We start from the raw sequence: 17,346 nt of genomic DNA, 5'->3' as shown, positions 1-17,346 counted from the left end.
TCTTATTTTTAAAATTTTCTTCATTTATTTTTAAAAATTTCTTCATTTTTAAAAATTCCTTGGTTTATTTTAAAAATTTTCTTTGTTTTTAAAAATTTCTTCATTTATTTTAAAAAATTTCTTCATTTTTAAAATTTTCTTCATTTATTTTTAAAATGAAGAAAAAATTATTTTTTAAATGAAGAAAATTTTAAAAATGAAGAAATTTAAAAAAAATTCTTCATTTTTAAAAATTTCTTCATTTATTTTAAAATTTCTTCATTTATTTTAAAGCAAGAAATTTTTAATTTTAAAAATTTCTTCATTTGTTTTAAAAATTTTCTTCATTTTTAAAAATTTCTTCATTTATTTAAAAAAATTCTTGATCTATTTTTAAAATTTCTTCGTTTATTTTAAAAATTTCTTCATTTATTTTTAAAAATTTCTTCGTTTTTAAAATTTTCTTCATTTATTTTAAAATTTTCTGCATTTATTTTTTAAAATTTCTTAATTTATTAATTCCAAGAGAAAATCCAGCAGCGCACCCGCTCCGCGCCCCACCGCTTAAACGCGGTGTAATGGGATCAAGGAACCCACACCCCCCCCCCGGGGGGGCTTCCCAGCGCCTCCCCCGTGCCCCCAAAAGTTTTTTGGGGTCGTTTTTGGGGTCCTCAGCGCAGCGCCAGGATCTCCTGGGTGGCCAAGCGCACGAGGCGGTGGAAGTCGAAGCGCAGGTGCCTCCTCCAGAAGCGCCGGTCGCGCCCGTAGACCTGAGCCGGGTAGCAGGGGCTGTCTGCGGGGGGGGGAAAACCCCAAAATTAGCCCGTTTTACCCCAAAAACGGGGACTGCGGGGTGGGTGCATGCCCCGCGGTCGCTCACCGATGCCGTGGAAGATTCTGGCGACGGCTCTGCCCGAGAATTTCTCGTCCTGGCGGATGGTGAGGAAGCGGCGGACGTCGGCGCGCACCTGGTCCTCATCTTCCTCACCTTCCTCCTCCTCTTCCTCTTCCTCCTCCTCCTCTTCCTCGCCGCCTTTTGGGGCCGGATCCTTCCGGAAATAATCCTGGAGCAGATCCCGGAGGCGCAAGCTCCTCTCCTCCTCCACCCTTTCGGGGTGCGGCTCGCAGTTTGGGAAAGCCACGCTACCACCCCAAAAAAAAATCCATCAACCCCCACTATGACACCAGAACAGCCCCAAAATACGAGTCCGTGGGGCGTTTCGGGGGCGTTTTGGGGGCGTTTTTGGGGGCGTTTTTGGGGCGTTTCCCCCCCTTTTCCCACCTCTTGAAGGCCCTGAAGCAGGCGCGGAGCTGCTTGAGCGCCGTTTTTTTCCCGCGCCGCCACCCTTCGGTGCAGGAATTGGCAGAGGGAATCCAGCTCCTCCTCCGAGAGGTCGCCGTAGGCGCGGAGGTGGAAGGCGAGCTCGCCGAATTCCACCACCACCCCGCTCCCCGAAACCGAGGGGGGGTTTTGGGGCGTCCCCGAACCCCCCCCGGGGCGTAGGCGGGGGTCCCACTGGAGCTGGCGGAGGGCGCGTTTCACCAGCGGCACCTCCCAACCCATGGAGTCGCTCAACGCCACCACGTCCAGCTCCAAGGAACCGGCGGCGCCGGCGCGCGGCCGCCCCGCCAAACGCTCGCGGGCCAGGAAAACGGTGACGGGCGGGCAGCTGAGGAGTGAAAAAGAGGCAAAAAAGGTTAAAAACGGGGTCAAAAAAGGATGGTTTGAACCCTTCCCGGTCCCGCTCACCTCCTCGCCACCGCGCGGAGTTGCCGGGGTCCGCCGTAGCACCGCAGGCGGCACGAGGAGTAGGTGGGGGGCAGCAGCTCCAGCCAGCGGCGCGGGTGCAGCTCCAGGTAGCACAGCAGCGTCTCGATGCCTGTGGGGTGGAGGGGGGACACTTTAGGGGGGTTTTTTTTGGGGTCACGGTGGCGCCGGGTGCGGCCCCGCTCACCTTCCTCGCGCAGATCCAGCTCCTCCACCGTCTGCCGGACGGGCACGGCGCGCTCGTGCATGTGGCACACGCGTTGGGGTTGTGCCGTGGTGGTGTCACCGAGCTCCGTGTCCTGTGGGGTGGGCGTGGGGATAGGTCCCATCCCGTCCACACCCCAAAACCCTGCCCTGTTCCCCTCCCAACTCCTTCGAGGCATCCCCGAAGCATTTGGGCTCAAATCCCAGCGTTTGTGGCTCAAACCCCGGCGTTCGGGGCTCAAATCCCGACGTTTGGGCCTCAAATCCCAATGTTTGGGGCTCAAACCCCAGCGTTTGGGCCTCAAACCCCAATGTTTGGGGCTCAAACCCCGAACTTTGGGGCTCAAATCCCGGCGTTTGGGGCTCAAACCCCGGCGTTTGGGCTCAAAATCCGACATTCGGGGCTCAAACCCTGGCGTTTGGGCTCAAATCCCGGAGTTTGGGGCTCAAACCCTGGCGTTTGGGGCTCAAATCCCGAACTTGGGGCTCAAAACCCGACGTTCGGGGCTCAAAACCCGATGTTTGGGCTCAAATCCCGGAGTTTGGGGCTCAAACCCCGGCATTTGGGGCTCAAACCCTCACGTTCGGGCTCAAATCCCAACGCTTGGGGCTCAAACCCCGACGTTCGGGGCTCAAACCCGGACATTTGGGGCTCAAATCCAAACGTTTGGGGCTCAAACCCCGGCGTTCGGGCTCAAATCCCAATGTTTGGGGCTCAAACCCCGACGTTTGAGCCCAAACCCTGGCGTTTGGGGCTCAAATCCTGGTGTTTGGGGCTCAAACCCTGGCGTTCGGGCTCAAACCCCAACGTTTGGGTCTCAAAACCCGGCGTTTGGGGCTCAAATCCCAACTTTTGGTGCTGAAACCCCGGCGTTTGGGCTCAAACCCCGGCGTTCGGGGCCAAACCCTAACGTTTGGGGCTCAAATCCCAACTTTTGGGGCTCAAACCCCGACGTTCGGGGCTCAAACCCGAACTTTGGGGCTCAAACCCCGGCGTTTGGGCTCAAACACCGGCGTTTGGGGCTCAAAATCGGCGTTTGGGGTCAAACCCTAACGTTTGGGGCTCAAACCCCGAACTTTGGGGCTCAAATCCCAGCGTTTGGGGCTCAAACCCCAGCGTTTGGGGCTCAAACCCCAGCGTTTGGGGCTCAAATCCCAGCTGCTTCCCGCCCCGAGGAGGAATTTTGGGGTGCGGGGATCCCCAAAAAGCCCCCTTTTGACCCCGTTTCCTCACCCCGCTGAGCTCCCGGTGTTTTTGGTGGAGTTCCCGGCACTTGCAGGGGGCGAAAACTTTCAGCAGCAGCTTCTTGATGGCGAGGAAATCCACCGTGGCGCCGTAGATGTGCCGCCGCAGCTCGGGGAGGTCCTCACCCTAAAAAATTTGGGGGATTTAGGGCTGAGGAAGCTCCAAAACTCTGCGAAACGCCCCTAAAATTTTTTTTGGGGCGAGATCTTGAGCAGGGAGCACCCCAAAAAGCTCCAAGGCTCTACAAAACGCCCCTAAAATTTTTTTGGGGGGGAGACCTTGAGCAGGGAGCACCCCAAAAAGCTCCAAGGCTCTGCGAAACGCCCCTAAAATTTTTTGGGGGTGAGACTTTGAGCAGGGAGCACCCCAAAAAGCTCCAAGGCTCTGCGAAACGCCCCTAAATTTTTTTGGGGGGTGAGACCTTGAGCAGGGAGCACCCCAAAAAGCTCCAAGGCTCTGCGAAACGCCCCTAAAATTTATTTGGGGTGAGACTTTGGGCAAGGAGCACCCCAAAAAGCTCCAAGACTCTGCGAAACGCCCCTAAAATTTTTTTGGGGGGCGAGATCTTGAGCAGGGAGCACCCCAAAAAGCTCCAAGGCTCTGCGAAACGCCCCTAAAATTTTTTGGGGGCGAGATTTTGAGCAGGGAGCACCCCAAAAAGCTCCAAGGCTCTGCGAAACACCCCTAAAATTTTTTTGGGGGCGAGACCTTGAGCAGGGAGCACCCCAAAAAGCTCCAAGGCTCTGCGAAACGCCCCTAAAATTTTTTTGGGGCGAGACCTTGAGCAGGGATCACCCCAAAAAGCTCCGAGGCTCTGCGAAACGCCCCTAAAATTTTTTGGGGGGTGAGACCTTGAGCAGGGAGCACTCCAAAAAGCTCCAAAGCTCTACGAAACGCCCCTAAAATTTTTTGGGGTGAGACCTTGAGCAGGGAGCACCCAAAAAGCTCCAAAGCTCTGCAAAACGCCCCTAAAATTTTTTGGGGGCGAGACCTTGAGCAGGGAGCACCCCAAAAAGCTCCAAAGCTCTGCGAAATGCCCCTAAATTTTTTGTGGGGCGAGACCTTGAGCAGGGAGCACCCCAAAAAGCTCCAAGGCTCTGCGAAACGCCCCTAAAATTTTTTTGGGGGGTGAGACCTTGGGCAGGGAGCACCCCAAAAAGCTCCAAGGCTCTGCGAAACGCCCCTAAAATTTTTGGGGGGCGAGACCTCGAGCAGGGAGCACCCCAAAAAGCTCCAAGGCTCTGCGAAACGCCCCTAAAAGTTTTTGGGGGGGCGAGACCTTGAGCAGGGAGCACCCCAAAAAGCTCCAAGGCTCTGCGAAACGCCCCTAAAAGTTTTTGGGGGGGCGAGACCTTGAGCAGGGAGCACCCCAAAAAGCTCCAAGGCTCTGCGAAACGCCCCTAAAAGTTTTTGGGGGGGCGAGACCTTGAGCAGGGAGCACCCCAAAAAGCTCCAAGGCTCTGCGAAACGCCCCTAAATTTTTTTTGGGGTGAGACCTTGAGCAGGGAGCACCCCAAAAAGCTCCAAGGCTCTGCGAAATGCCCCTAAAATTTTTTGGGGGAGCGAGACCTTGAGCAGGGAGCACCCCAAAAAGCTCCGAGGCTCTGCGAAACGCCCCTAAAATTTTTTGGGGGGCGAGACTCTGAGCAGGGAGCACCCCAAAAAGCTCCGAGGCTCTGTGAAACGCCCCTAAAATTTTTGGGGGGTGAGACCTTGAGCAGGGAGCACCCCAAAAAGCTCCAAGGCTCTGCGAAACGCCCCTAAAATTTTTTTTGGGGGGCGAGACCTTGAGCAGGGAGCACCCCAAAAAGCTCCAAGGCTCTGCGAAACGCCCCTAAAATTTTGGGGGGTGCGAGACCTTGAGCAGGGAGCACCCCAAAAAGCTCCAAGGCTCTGCGAAACGCCCCTAAAATTTTTTTGGGGGGGCGAGACCTTGAGCAGGGAGCACCCCAAAAAGCTCCAAGGCTCTGCGAAACGCCCCTAAAATTTTTTGGGGGCAAGACCTTGAGCGGGGAGCACCCCAAAATGCTCCGAGGCTCTGCGAAACGCCCCTAAAATTTTGGGGGGGGCGAGATCTTGAGCAGGGAGCACCCCAAAAAGCTCCAAGGCTATGTGAAACGCCCCTAAAATTTTTGGGGGGCAAGACCTTGAGCAGGGAGCACCCCAAAAAGCTCCAAGGCTCTGCAAAACGCCCCTAAAATTTTGGAGGGGTGAGACCTCGAGCAGGGAGCACCCCAAAAAGCACCAAGGCTCTGCGAAACGCCCCTAAAATTTTTGGGAGGGCGAGACCTTGAGCAGGGAGCACCCAAAAAACCCCAAGGCTCTGCGAAATGCCCCTAAAATTTTTTTGGGGCGAGACCTTGAGCAGGGAGCACCCCAAAAAGCTCCAAAGCTCTGCGAAACGCCCCTAAAATTTTGGAGGGGTGAGACCTCGAGCAGGGAGCACCCCAAAAAGCTCCAAGGCTCTGCGAAACGCCCCTAAAAATTTTGGGGGGGTGAGACATTGAGCAGGGAGCACCCCAAAAAGCTCCAAGGCTCTGCGAAAAGCCCCTAAAATTTTTTGGGGGCGAGACTTTGAGCAGGGAGCACCCCAAAAAGCTCCAAGGCTCTGCGAAACGCCCCTAAAATTTTTTTGGGGCAAGATTTTGAGCTGATTTTTTTTTTAGGATCTCACCTCGGGGTGCAGGAAGAGGTGGCAGTGAGCCGGTTTCCCGTCCCTCCCGGCCCTCCCGATTTCCTGGACGTAATTTTCGAAATTTTGGGGCATGTTGTAGTGGACCACGCCCCGAACGTCGGCTTTGTCCAACCCCATGCCGAAAGCCACCGTGGCCACCACGGCGCGGAGCCGGCCGGCCATAAAATCCCGCTGCACCCGACGGCGTTCGGCGGCGCTCAGCCCGGCGTGGTAGGCGTCCGCAACCCAGGTTGGGGAGGGTTTTGCTGCCAAAAAAGGAAGAATTGGGCAATTTCGCACCAAATTGAGCAATTTCGCACCAAATCGAGCAATTTCGCGCCGTATTGAGCAATTTCGCACCAAATCGAGCAATTTCGCACCAAATCAAGCAATTTCGCACCGTATTGAGCAATTTCGCGCCAAATCGAGCAATTTCGCGCCAAATCGAGCAATTGCGCACCGAATCGAGCAATTTCGCGCCAAATCGAGCAATTTCGCGCCAAATCGAGCAATTTCGCGCCAAATCGAGCAATTTCGCGCCAAATCGAGCAATTTCGCGCCAAATCGAGCAATTTCACACCGTATTGAGCAATTTCGCACCAAATTTCGAAAAAATTTCGAGCAATTTCGCACCGAATCGAGCAATTTCGCACCAAATTTCGAAAAAATTTCGAGCAATTTCGCACCGAATCGAGCAATTTCGCACCGAATCGAGCAATTTCGCACCGAATTTCGAAAAAATTTCGAGAAATTTCGCACCAAATCGAGCAATTTCGCACCGAATCGAGCAATTTCGCACCGAATCGAGCAATTTCGCACCGAATTTCGAAAAAATTTCGAGAAATTTCGCACCAAATCGAGCAATTTCGCACCGAATCGAGCAATTTCGCACCGAATCGAGCAATTTCGCACCGAATCGAGCAATTTCACACCGAATCGAGCAATTTCGCGCCAAAATTAGCTTAAATTTTTCATTTTCCATTTCGGAATTCAGAATTTAAGGGTTAGAAAATGGAAATCCAAAAGGATTTTGGGGTTTTGAGGCACGGAAATTGGTCGAGGGGGTTGGGTTTGTTTCCTTACCTTTTTTTTTCTTCTTTCCCGTGTTTTTGGGGGTCTCGGGGGTCCCGGGGGGCTCGGTGCCTCGCAGGGAGGTGCGGAGGAGCGCAGCCACGCGCTCCGTCTCCTCGCGCCGCGTGCAGTAGACGATGACGGAGGCGAGGCGGCCGAAACGCTCCCCCCGGAGCAAGGAGACGAGGGCCTGGGGGTCAGGGGGGGGGCCCGAGGATGAGGAGGGGGTCCCGAGGATGAAGAGGGGGGTCCTGAGGGTGAGGGGGGGGCTTTTGTGCGCCCCCCAACCCCGTAGGGGGTCGCCCACCTCGTTATCGTCCCTACCTGGTCGCGGTCGCGGTCCATGGAGACGGAGAGGTGGAGGTTTGGGGGTAGGACGGAGCAGGGCCCCGTGGAGCCTTCCTCTTCCTCGTCCCCTTCCTCCTCTTCCTCGCCCCGGGGGACGCCGAGGTGCGCGGCCACCTCGCGGGCCGTGGCGGGGGTGGCGGTGGCCGTCAGCCCCAGGAAGCAGCGGACGCCCAGGCGGTCGCGGAGGACCTGAGGGGGGAGGAAGAAGAGGTGAGGAAGAGGAGAGGAAGAGAGGAAGAGGAGGGGGTGAGGAAGTGAGGAAGAGGAGGTGAGGAAGAGGACGTGAGGAGGAGAGGAGAGGAAGAGAGGAAGAGGAAGGGGAGGGCGTGAGGAGGAAGAGGAGAGGAAGAGGAGGGTGTGAGGAAGAAGAAGAGAGGAAGAGGAGGGCATGAGGAGGAAGAGAGGAAGATGTGAGGAAGAGGAGGACATGAGGAAGATGTGAGGAGGAAGAGGAGGAGAGGAAGAGAGAAAGAGGAGAGAGAGAGGAGGAGAGGAAGATGGGGGGGTGAGGAGGACGTGAGCTGGAGAGGAGGAGGAGAGGAAGAGAGGAAGACGAGGACGTGACGGAGAGAGGAAGAGAGGAAGAGGAGGGCGTGAGGAGGACATGAGGAAGAGAGGAAGAGAGGAAGAGGAGAGGAAGAGGAGGAGGTGAGGAGGGGGTGAGGAAGAGGGGGAGAGGAAGTGAGGAAGAGGAGGGCGTGAGGAGGAAGAGAAAGAGGAGGAGAGGAAGACAAGGGGGTGAGGAGGACGTGAGGCGGAAATGAAGAGGAGGACGTGAGGAAAAGCAGGAAGACAAGGACGTGAGGACGTGAGGAGGAGAGGAAGAGGAGGACGTGAGGAGGAAGAGGAGGAAGAGAAGAAGACAAGGACATAAGGGGGAGAGGAAGAGAAGGGCGTGAGGAGGAAGGAGGGTGTGAGGAAGAGAGGAAGAGGAGAGGAAGAGGAGGATGTGAGGATGGGGTGAGGATGAGGATGAGGAGGGGAACGTGAGGAGGACGTGAGGAGGGGAGGAAGAGGAGGGGGTGAGGAAGACGTGAGGAGGAAGAGGAAGGCATGAGGAGGAAGAGGAAGAAAGGAAGAGGAGAGGAAGAGGAGGAGGACGTGAGGTGGAGAGGAAGGGGACGTGAGGAAGAGCAGGAAGACAAGGAGGAAGAGGAGGATGTGAGGAGGAGAGGAAGAGGAGGAGGTGAGGAAGAAGAGGAGGGTGTGAGGAGGAAGAGGAGGAGAGGAAGAGGAGGAGGTGAGGAAGAAGAGGAGGGCGTGAGGAGGAAGAGGAGAGGAAGAGGAGGAGGTGAGGATGAGGAGAGGAGGAGAGGAAGAGGAGGATGTGAGGAGGGGAGGAAGAGGAGGAGGTGAGGAAGAAGAGGAGGGTGTGAGGAGGAAGAGGAAAGGAAGAGGAGGGGGAATAGAGGAAGAGGAGGAGAGGAAGAGGAGGAGGTGAGGAGGGGGTGAGGATGAGGAGAGGTGGAGAGGAAGAGGAGGGGGACACGAGGAGGACGTGAGGAAGAGCAGGAAGACGAGGACATGAGGATGTGAGGAGGAGAGGAAGAGGACGTGAGGAAGAGAGGAAGATGAGGGTGTGAGGAGGAAGAGGAGAGGAAGAGGAGGAAGAGGAGGGCGAAGAAGATGAGGGCGTGAGGAGGAAGAGAGGAAGACAAGGAAGACGAGGAAGACGAGGTGAGGATGGGGTGAGGAGGAGAGGAAGAGGAGGATGCGAGGAGGGGAGGAAGAGGAGGGGGTGAGGAAGAGAGGAAGAAGAGAGGAAGAGGAGGGGGTGAGGAGGAGAAGATGAGGACGATGAGAGGAGAAGTAGGGGAGCAAGAAGAAGACGCGAGGAGGAGAGGAAGAGGAGGGTGTGAGGAGGACGTGAGGAAGAGGAGGACGTGAGGAGGAAGAGGAGGGCGTGAGGAGGAAGAGGAGAGGAAGAGGAGGAGGAAGAGAGGAAGAGGAGGAGGAAGAGAGGAAGAGGAGAGGAAGACGAGGGGGGACGTGAGGAGGACGTGAGGTGGAGAGGAAGACGACGCGAGGAGGAGAGGAAGAGGAGGACGTGAGGAGGACGTGAGGAGGAAGAGGAGGAAGAGGAAGAGGAGGAAGAGGAAGAGGAGGAAGAGGAAGTCAAGCCCCCCCACCTTGCAGATCCGCAGGTAGCTGGGCCGGAAGTTGTGCGCCCACTGCGCCACGCAGTGCGCCTCGTCCAGGCAGGCGAAAGCCACGGGGGGCAAGCGGGAGGCGGGGGGCAAGCAGCAGCCCCCCCCCCCGGAGCCCCCCACCAGGGCTTCGGGGGACAGCAGCAGCACCTGCACCTCGCCCCGCGTCACCTGTGGGGGGGGGACAATAAAATTTGGGGGGGGTTCAGCCTAAAATTTGGGCCCCCCCCCCCCAAAATATCCCAAAAATATCCGGTACCTGCTCCAGCGCCGCCTCCCGTTGCGCCCTGCTCATGTTGGAGTGGACGCGGGCGGCCCGAAGCCCCCGGGGTAAGCCCGAAACCTAAAAAATTTGTCAAAATTGTCAAAATTGTCACCCCCGGGGGGGTCGTTGTCACCTTTTTGGGGTCGGGGGGGGGGGTCTTTACCTGGTCGTCCATCAAGGCGACGAGGGGGGAGACCACCAGGGTGACGCACGGGGAGCGTTTGCGGTAGAGGTAAGCGGGGAGCTGGTAGCAAAGGGACTTGCCCAGCCCCGTGGGGAGCACCAGGAGGGTGGAAAGACCTCGGGGGGGGCCCAAAAATATTCCAAAATATTCAAAAAAGATTAAAAGGATAAAAAAAAAATGGTTTTGGGGGTGTTTTAGGGGAAAAGGGAGGGTTACCGGAGAGGATTCTCATCACCGCTCGCTCCTGGCCGGGGCGGAAGGAGGAGAAGCCGAGCTCGTGGAGAGCCTCCAGCACCTCCGGGGGGGTCTCTGGGGGGGGAATTTGGGGGAAATTCAGCCTAAAATGGGTTTTTTGCCCCCCCCCAGGAGGGTAAAGGGGATGAGGATCCCAAATTTGGAATGGGATCGGGGCACGGACTCACCTCGAACCTTCCCGTCCGGCCCCAAGGGGTAGAGGGGCTCCATGGGGGCGGGGGGCTCGGGGGGGGGCTCCGGGGGGGTCGTGACCCCCCCAAAAACGCCCTCGGGGTTGCCAAATTCTTCTAGGAATGAGGAAAAAGGGTCGGTGAACCCAAAAAATGGTATTTAGGGCACGCAACCCCCCCCCCAACCCGAGGCCTCACCCCACAGCTCCGGGCAGACGCTGTTGGTCCTGCGGGCGACCTCGGCCAGGGTGGGGAGGGGGGCTTCATCTTCATCCTCCCCCCCCTCCTCATCCTCATCCTCTTTTTGGGGCATTTCGGCCTTTTTTGGCAACGGGGGGGTCGACCCGGCCCCCCCGCCACCGAACCACGCCGCCTTCTTCTGCCATTTCTGCTTCCACACCTGCAGAGTAAAAAAAAAATAAGGAAAAAGGGTTTTTGGGCACCGGTTTTGTGTTTTTTTGACCCGTTTTTGCGCTTTTGGGCACCGATTTTGCGTTTTCGGGCACCAATTTTGCGTTTTTTGGACCCGTTTTTGCGTTTTCGGGCACCAATTTTGCGTTTTTTGGACCCGTTTTTGCGTTTTCGGGCACCAATTTTGCGTTTTTTGGACCCGTTTTTGCGTTTTCGGGCACCGATTTTGTGTTTTTTTGACCCGTATTTGGGCACCGATTTTGCGCTTTTTCGACCCGTTTTTTGCGTTTTCAGGCACCGATTTTGCGCTTTTTCGGCCCGTTTTTGCACTTTCGGGCACCGATTTTGCGTTTTTTTGACCCCTTTTTGCGTTTTCGGGCACCAATTTTGCATTTTTTGACCCGTTTCTGCGTTTTCAGGCACCGATTTTGCGCTTTTTCGACCCGTTTTTGCGTTTTCGGGCACCGATTTTGTGCTTTTTCGACCCGTTTTTTGTTTTCGGGCACCGATTTTGCATTTTTTTGAGACGTTTTTGCATTTTCGGGCACCGATTTTGCATTTTTTCAGCCCATTTTTGCGCTTTCAAGCACCGATTTTGCGTTTTTTGGCCCATTTCTGCGTTTCCGGGCACCGATTTTGCGTTTTTTTGACCCGTTTTTGCGTTTTCGGGCACTGATTTTGCGTTGTTTTGATCCATTTTTGTGTTTTCGGGCACCGATTTTGCGTTTTTTTGACCCCTTTTTGTGTTTTCGGGCACCGATTTTGCGTTTTTATGACCCGTTTTTGCGCTTTCGGGCACCGATTTTGCGTTTTTTTGACCCGTTTTCGGGCACCGATTTTGCGTTTTTTTGACCCGTTTTCGGGCCCCGATTTTGCGTTTTTTTGACCCCTTTTTGCGTTTTCGCGCACCAATTTTGTGGTTTTTTGACACGTTTTCGGGCACCGATTTTGCGTTTTTTTGACCCTTTTTTGCGTTTTCAGGCACCGATTTTACATTTTTTGACCCGTTTTTGCATTTTCGGGCACCAATTTTGCATTTTTTTGACCCATTATTGTATTTTCGGGCACCGATTCTGCGTTTTTTTGGCCCGTTTTTGCGCACCGACTTTGCGCTTTTTTGACCCGTTTTTGTGTTTTCGGGCACCGATTTTGCGTTTTTTTGACCCATTTTTGCGATTTCGGGCACCGATTCTGAGTTTTTTTGACCCGTTTTTGTGTTTTCAGGCACCGATTTTGCGTTTTTTTGACCCATTTTTGTGTTTTCGGACACCGATTCTGCGTTTTTTTGGCCCGTTTTCGGGCACCGATTCTGCGTTTTTTTGACCCGTTTTTGCGCTTTCGGGCACCGATTCTGCGTTTTTTTGACCCGTTTTTGCGTTTTCGGGCACCGATTCTGCGCTTTTTTGACCCGTTTTTGCGTTTTCGGGCACCGATTCTGCGCTTTTTTGACCCGTTTTTGCGCTTTCGGGCACCGATTCTGCGCTTTTTTGACCCGTTTTTGCGCTTTCGGGCACCGATTCTGCGCTTTTTTGACCCGTTTTTGCGCTTTCGGGCACCGATTTTGCGTTTTTTTGGCCCGTTTTTGCGCTTTCGGGCACCGATTTTGCGTTTTTTTGGCCCGTTTTTGCGCTTTCGGGCACCGATTTTGCGTTTTTTTGGCCCGGTTTTGTGTTTTCGGGCACCGATTCTGCGTTTTTTTGACCCGTTTTTGTGTTTTCGGGCACCGATTCTGCGTTTTTTTGACCCGTTTTTGTGTTTTCGGGCACCGATTCTGCGTTTTTTCGACCCGTTTTTGCGTTTTCGGGCACCGATTTTGCGTTTTTTCGACCCCTTTTTGCGTTTTCGGGCACCGATTTTGCGTTTTTTCGACCCCTTTTTGCGTTTTCAGGCACCGATTTTACGCTTTTTCAACCCCTTTTTGCGTTTTCGGGCACCGATTCTGCGTTTTTTTGGCCCGTTTTTGCGCACCGACTTTGCGCTTTTTTGACCCGTTTTTGCGCTTTCGGGCACCGATTTTGCGTCTTTTTGACCCCTTTTTGCGCTTTCGGGCACCGATTTTGCGTCTTTTTGACCCCTTTTTGCGCTTTCGGGCACCGATTTTGAGTGTTTTTGACCCGTTTTTGCGTTTTCGGGCACCGATTTTGAGTGTTTTTGACCCGTTTTTGCGTTTTCGGGCACTAAGTTTGCGTTTTTTGACCCATTTTTGCGTTTTCGGGCACCGATTTTGCACTTTTTCGGCCCGTTTTTGCGTTTTCGGGCACCAATTTTGTGTTTTCTCGACCTGTTTTTGCATTTTCTGGCCCCAATTTTCCGTTTTTTTGACCCGTTTTTGCATTTTCAGGCACCGATTTTGCATTTCTTTGACCCATTTTTGCGTTTTTTTGACCCATTTTTTTTTGGGCACCGATTTTGTGTTTTTTTGACCCGTTTTTGCGTTTTCTTACCTGTTTTCGGAGGTGTCTCCCCCGCAGAGCCCAACCCCGCACGTGGGAGCGGGTTCGGAGGTTGAGGCGCACGAAGTTCCCCGGGGGGGGTCTGTGGGGGGAAAAACGCGGCCCTATAAGGTCAACCTCGTAAATACGGCCCCAAAAAATGGGGCAAAATTCAGGGAAAAAGGTTAAAAGGGTCTTGGTGCTGTAAAAAAGAGGTCCTCCTGTTGTAGGGCTGCCCCCGGAGCCGCGCCGTGGGTTTTATGGGGCGACCCCACAAGCCCCTGTGGGTTTTAAGGGGCGCGGGGAGGCGACCCCACAACCCCCTCACCCCATAAATGAGGAAAAAAATACAGAAAAAGCCAGTTTTCCGTAAAAAAAATTAAAAAATGACCTAAAAAAGCACAGGAAAATCTCTTGAATCCTCCCTGTGTGCTCGGGCACGAGGCGGCACCGCCTGGGTTCTGGGCACACCAGATTGGGGTGAATCACCCCCAAAAAAAACAAAAAACCCCCAACCCACCCCCCCAAAAACAAAAAACCCCAGAACCCCCCAAAAACAACAAAAAAAAACACAAAAAACAAACAAACCAAAACAAAAAAAAAAAAAAAACACAAAAAACAAACAAAAAAAAACAAAACAAAAACAAAAAAAAAAAAAAAAAAAAAAAAAACCAAAAACCCTCCCCAAAAAAACAACCCCCCAAAAAACAACAACAACAAAAAAAACAAAAATAAAAAAACAAACAAAAAACACAAACAAAAATAACAAACAAAAAACAAAACAAAAACAAAAACCCCCAAAAAACCCCAACCCCCCCCAAAAAAAAACAAAAACCCAAAAGATAAAAAACAAACAAAAAAAAACAAACAAAAAACAAAACAAAAACAACCCCCCCCAAAAAAACCAACCCCCCCAAAAACAAAAAAACCCAACCCCCCCCAAAAAAAACAAAAAACAAAAAATAAAAAACAAACAAAAAAAAAACCCAAGCAAAAATAACAAACAAAAAACCAAAACAAAAACAAAAAACCCAAAAAACCCAACCCCCCCAAAAAAACAAAAAACCCCAACCCCCCAAAAAACAACAACAAAAAAATAACAAAAAATAAAAAACAAACAAAAAAAGCAAAAATAACAAACAAAAAACCAAAACAAAAAGAAAAAATCCCAAAAAACCCTACCCCCCCCAAAAAAAACCCAACTCCCCCAAAACAACAACAAAAAACAAAAATAAAAAACAAACAAAAAAACACAAACAAAAATAACAAATAAAACAAAACAAAACAAAAAAAAATGCCCCCAAAAAAACAAAAAACCCCAAAACCCCCCAAAAACAAACAAAAAAAAACAAAACAAAACAAAAAAACACCCAACCCCCCCAAAAAACAACAACAAAACAAACAAACAAAAACCAAACAAAAAACCAAACAAAAATAACAAACAAACAAAAAACAAAACAAAAACAAAACCCCCCAAAAAATCCCAACCCCCCCCCCAAAAACAAAAAACCCCAACCCCCCCAAAAAAAAACAAAAAACCCAAAATATAAAAAACAAACAAACAAAAAAAACAAACAAAAAATAAAACAAAAACAAAACCCCCCCCAAAAAACCAACCCCCCCAAAAACAAAAAAAACCAACCCCCCCAAAAAAAACAAAAAACAAAAAATAAAAAACAAACAAAAAAAACAAAAAAAACAAGCAAAAATAACAAACAAAAAACCAAAACAAACCAAAAACAAAAACCCCAAAAAACCAAACCCCCCCAAAAAAAACCAAAAACCCCAAATCCCCCAAAAAACAAACAAAAAAAGCAAAAATAACAAACAAAAAAACAAAACAAAAACAAAAAAAAAACAAAAAACCCAACCCCCCCAAAAAAAACCCAACTCCCCCAAAACAACAAAAAAACAAAAATAAAAAACAAACAAAAAACACAAACAAAAATAACAAAAAAAACAAAACAAAAAAAAACAAAACTGCCCCAAAAAAACAAAAAACCCCAAAACCCCCCAAAAACAAACAAAAAAACCCAAAACAAAACAAAAAACCACCCAACCCCCCCAAAAAAAACAACAACAACAAAACAAACAAAAACCAAACAAAAAAACAAACAAAAATAACAAACAAACAAAACAAAACAAAACGAAACAAAACAAAAAACCAAAAATCCCCCCCCAAAAAAACCCCAAAACCCCCACCTGTTGGGCGCAGCTCTGCGGGGGGGCTTTTTTTCCTCCTCCTCCTCCTCTTCCTCCACCTCTCCCAGGAGATTTTCGGGTTTTTTTTTCCTCGCCGGCCCCTCGTCGCCCCCCCTCCCCGCGGCCCCTTTTCCCCCCGACCCTATTTGGGAGCTTTTTGGGGTCGCCGCCCCTATTCGGGAGCTTTTTGGGGCTGCCGCCCCCCCAAACCCCCTCTTTGGGGTCAAAATCGCCCCCGACCCCATTTTCACCCCCCTCGTTCCCCCCCCGAGCCCCCTCGGCCCCCCGCTGTGGGGCGCAGACCCCTATAGGGTCGGGGTTTCCCCCCCCCGCCCCATAAAATCCGACGCCCCCAAATTCGGGACCCCCCCGGGGGGGTTTTTTGGGGTCGGGGTCTCCCTGGCAGCGCCGTAACCAAGCGGGGTCGAGGTTGCTCAGCCTCCTGGCCACCGTTTGCCGCAGTTTTTGGGATTTGTCCTTTTTGGGGTGAGGTTTCGGCCCCCCGGCGAGGATTTTTGGGGTCAGGGAGGGGGGGAGGAAGAGTTCGGGGGGGTCACTCTGTGGGGACGGGGGATGAGGATCCAAATTTGGGATGGGGGCGGGATGCGGGGTCAGCGTCCTCCTGGGCACCGCCGGCCTCTCCTAGGGGGAATCCCAAAAAATTTGGGGTCATTTTTAGGGTTTGGGAGCGTTTTAGGGTGAAAAACCCGATTTAAAGGGTTTAAAAACCCTATTTAGGGGATTTTAAACCCGATTTAGGGGGGGGAACGGCCTCACCTGGATGGAGGGGCCCAGGTTGGCTTTGAGCTTGGTCCCAAAATGCTGCGCCGAAAATTTTGGGGGGGTTTTTGGGGTGGGGGCAGGTTTTGGGGTCGCGGGGCGGCGGTTGAGGTGCGCGCCCCAACAGCCCGAATCCTGCAAGAGGAGAAAAAAAACCCAAAAAGTGGGTTTTTGGCAGAAAAAAAGGGGTCGGGGTGGAGGGAGGAGGGGGGGGGGGGAGGAGAGGTTTTTGGGGGCGGTTTTTGGGGTTGTGGGGGGGGTGGTTGGGGTGGGGGGGCTCAGACCCTAAAAATTGGGGGTTTTGGGGTCGAGGGGGGGGAAATCCCGACCCCGTACCTGCCCCGGGGCCGCGCTGCCCCCGCGGTGCTTCAGCGCCCGGTACTCCCGGTACAGCCCTAAAAAGGGGGGGTGAGGCCCCCAAACCCCCCCAATTCCACCCAAAATTCCCCCAAATCCCCCTAATTCCCCCAATTACCCCAAAATCCCTCCAATTACCCCCAAAATCCCTCCAATTCCCCCAAAATCCCCCCCGATTCCCCTCAAAACCCACCCAACTCACCCCAATTCCTCCTAATTTCCCCAATTTTCCCCCCAAATCCCCCAATTCCCCCTCCAAACCCCAAAATTTCCCCCCCGACCCCCCCTCGAATTCCCAGTTTCCCCCCAATTCCCCCTGATTTCCCCCCAAAATCCACCCCAAATGCCTCCAATTCCTCCCAACCCTCCCAAATTTCCCCCCCAAATCCCCCCCAACCCCCTCAAATTCCCAATTTCCCCCCAAAACGCCCCCCAAACTCCCCCAATTCTCCCCCAATTTCCCCAAATCCCCCCCAGACCTCCCCAATTTCCCCCAAATGCCCCCCAGTTTCCTCTGAAATCCCCCCAATTCCCCCCCAAACGCCCCCAATTTCCCTCCAAACCCCCCTCAAATTCCCAATTTCCCCCCAAAACGCCCCCCAAACCTCCCAATTCTCCCCCAATTTCCCCCAATCCCCCCCAAATTTCCCCCAACCCCTCCCAAACGCCCCCATTTCACCCCCAGACCCCCCCAATTTCCCCCAAATCCCCTCCCAGCACCCCCAATTTCCCCTGAAATCCCCCCAATTCCCCTCCAAACCCTCTCCCCAACGCCCCCCAATTCCCTCAACCCCCAATCCCCCCCCAGATTCCCCCCAAATTCCCCCAAATCCCACCCAATTTTCCCCCACCC

General features: G+C 52.5%; 2 protein-coding genes across 2 annotated transcripts in view; one reads left to right on the top strand and one right to left on the bottom strand.

Moving 5' to 3' along the window:
- The window catches only part of GPT (glutamic--pyruvic transaminase), a 49,963-nt gene that overhangs the window by 32,095 nt on the left and 522 nt on the right, over positions 1-17,346 (top strand). The gene's annotated exons all lie outside the window — the stretch shown is intronic.
- On the bottom strand, positions 443-15,695 carry RECQL4 (RecQ like helicase 4). Its single transcript, XM_068668672.1, is given in 18 exon segments — positions 443-772; positions 860-1,122; positions 1,262-1,302; positions 1,304-1,649; positions 1,730-1,859; positions 1,935-2,046; positions 3,186-3,323; positions 5,872-6,137; positions 6,955-7,132; positions 7,267-7,479; positions 9,420-9,608; positions 9,697-9,780; positions 9,866-10,002; positions 10,103-10,195; positions 10,309-10,428; positions 10,510-10,711; positions 13,167-13,257; positions 15,357-15,695. Coding segments are annotated over 18 exon segments (2,970 nt in total). The 5' UTR covers positions 15,602-15,695; the 3' UTR covers positions 443-650.

This window comes from Anas acuta, unplaced genomic scaffold (genome assembly GCF_963932015.1).
Source record: "Anas acuta unplaced genomic scaffold, bAnaAcu1.1 SCAFFOLD_252, whole genome shotgun sequence".
Taxonomy (NCBI): Eukaryota; Metazoa; Chordata; class Aves; order Anseriformes; family Anatidae; genus Anas; species Anas acuta.
Note: the sequence above shows the minus strand (reverse complement) of the source record. Positions and strands in the feature narration are given on the sequence as shown.